Source organism: Nanorana parkeri, unplaced genomic scaffold (assembly GCF_000935625.1).
Source record: "Nanorana parkeri isolate BGI_ZX_2015 unplaced genomic scaffold, ASM93562v1 scaffold605, whole genome shotgun sequence".
Classification (NCBI taxonomy): Eukaryota; Metazoa; Chordata; class Amphibia; order Anura; family Dicroglossidae; genus Nanorana; species Nanorana parkeri.
In genome coordinates, this window is record NW_017306873.1 from 1,221,268 (window position 1) to 1,223,589 (window position 2,322).

At 41.1% G+C, this 2,322-nt stretch overlaps 1 protein-coding gene across 1 annotated transcript in view; it reads right to left on the reverse strand.

Annotated features, from left to right (window-relative positions):
* Positions 1-747: 747 nt before the first annotated feature.
* The window catches only part of TCF7 (transcription factor 7 (T-cell specific, HMG-box)), a 164,231-nt gene continuing 162,656 nt past the window's right edge, over positions 748-2,322 (reverse strand). Inside the window, exon 12 of the mRNA XM_018562830.1 lies at positions 748-1,099. Coding sequence (XP_018418332.1) covers positions 817-1,099 — 283 coding nt within the window. The 3' untranslated portion in view covers positions 748-816. The remainder of the gene's footprint in view (positions 1,100-2,322) is intronic.

Consider the following 2,322-nt stretch of genomic DNA (forward strand, 5'->3'; position numbering starts at 1 on the left):
CACACACACAAACTTTTTTTTTGTCTGCTCTGCAAATACTTTTATTGTTGGATGGTTTTTCTCTCAGCTTTGGAATTGCTTTTGAACATCCCACAGAGTTCACTGAGAGTCAAAGTTCCTTCCCCACCAGGTGGCAACATAATACACAGGTTCCAGTTCCTGTTCCCACCATGACCTTCAATTAACTCAGAGAAAACTATACCACCGTGAGTACAAACAAAAAATCCAATAAAAAAAAAAAAGACAAGTTCCCACACACATGTTTTGTGAACATTTGTGAACATCCAGTAAAAATGAAGGTTAAAAAATAACACTGGTGGATTTAAACCCAAAATACACATCTTACAAATATAAAAATAACAACAAGTACCGCAATAAACCCAGACAACACATCAAGAGTCAAAAACTTTGTCAGTTTTGCCATTGTGGATACTCGCTGCAACAGATTTGTACATACATGTCTAATACCCTTTTGTAAGTCAAATACATGTACCACGTGCTATTTTTAATAAATCATGCTTGTTTAGAATTGTGTAATCAATGCCACAAAATACTTTGAAAGTAACAGAACTGATAGATTAATTGTGTTTTGACAACAAGACAAAGTATTATTACAGTTTGAAGTACAGTGCTTCATTGGCAAAGTAAAAAAAAAAGCATTGCACAAGGAAATAACAATGTTCTCCAAACTTTTGGATGCTTTTTTTTTACCTTAGTAGTAGACAAAGCATAAAAAGGAGGTCAGCCCACAATCTTAAAACATATTTTTAAAAAGTGTTCAATGCAGCAATAACAAAGGTTGAGGGTTATAAAATGCTACGTTGCTTTGATAGCTGTGGACTCTTCTGAAGGAAGTAATGAGACCAGAGCTTTAGGTCTGGGGAATTCGGCTTTGTCAGAAGCGGGAGGAGGGAAGTTTTTCTCACTTTGAGCAGAATCATCAGGGTATGTAAGCGTGCAAGAAGAACAAGCTGAAATTTCTATGCTTTGGAGTGAATTCACTGGAGATGAAGGAGAGTCTATAGCACTTCCATCGGAAGAAATTGGGCTGCTGCATCGTCCCTCTCCTTGTAGGTACCGAATGCACTTCTTTTTCCTCCTAAGAACAGTGAAGTGAATTACGTAAAAAAACAGTCAATCATTAAATGTCACACAGCTTGCTTACAATAGAATATTGATTGTAAAATGCTAGCCATACACAAAGATTGAATTATGAAAACAAACGCAAAGCAAACAGAAGCAAATGTTGACCAAAACAACCAGAATCACAAATTTGTAATTTAAGGAAATAGTTTCAATTTGGTTCTAATAGTAAGCAAATATATATATAGATAGATAGAGAGAGAGAGAGAGAGAGAGAGAGGTGGACACATATTATTTGGGTAAACATCAGTTGATGAATAAACCTATAACAGTATTTCTATTCTCTAACATGAACTGTACAGGACAAAAGCTGGCCATACACTGTTCTATTTGTTCAACCTGTCAAAAAAATTAGAACAGATTCATCCATCAACGCTTATAAGCGTTAAACAAGGAATCTCCTGCTGTCTTCATTATCAGAGTACCCGAACAGGTACCCGAACATTGGCTGTAGGCTCTGTTTGTTCAAAGATTTTCTGACCCACTGTGCGAATTTTGTCCGGTTCCTTAAAGGAGAACTATGAGGTGAGTGCTTTTCACTCACCTCATAGTTCCAGCCGACCTGTGACAATGAGACTGTCACAGGTCGGCTTAGTAGATCGGGAGGTAAGCGAACACATACCGGCGTTCGCTAACCTCTCAATCCTGTCACGGCTGTCTGCCGTGACAGGGGAGGGGCTGGATTCCCCCCTCCCCGCTCCGCCAGCGCTGACTGGCGGAACGGACGGGGAGGGTACAGCTGGCTCTGCCTCTAGATAGGCAGAGCCAGCTGTCAGTCACACAGCTGGGCGGGTCCCGGCACAATTGTCGGGATCCGCTTCAGCTGCGGCATCTCAGTATACTGCGAGCAGGAGCTCGCGGTATACTGCGGCGTCTCTGTATACCGCAAGCTGTAGCTGTATACTGAGCCTAGGGTGACGGGAGTCTAGTTTGTATCCTCCCGTTACCCTAAGGAGAACTATGGGGAAAAGCCTTAACCGCATAGTTCTCCTTTAAGAACTGCCCGAAATTCGCATAATATATGGCCAGCTTAAGTCTGAACATTTATCTTGCCTGTGAATAAAAAAGAGACAATTCTCTAACGTGTGGACATATCAATTCATGAAGTATGCAGAGGCCTTTCATTAACCCCTTCGTGACTGACGACGTACAGTGTACGTCGCCAGCATCGGGGCTGTT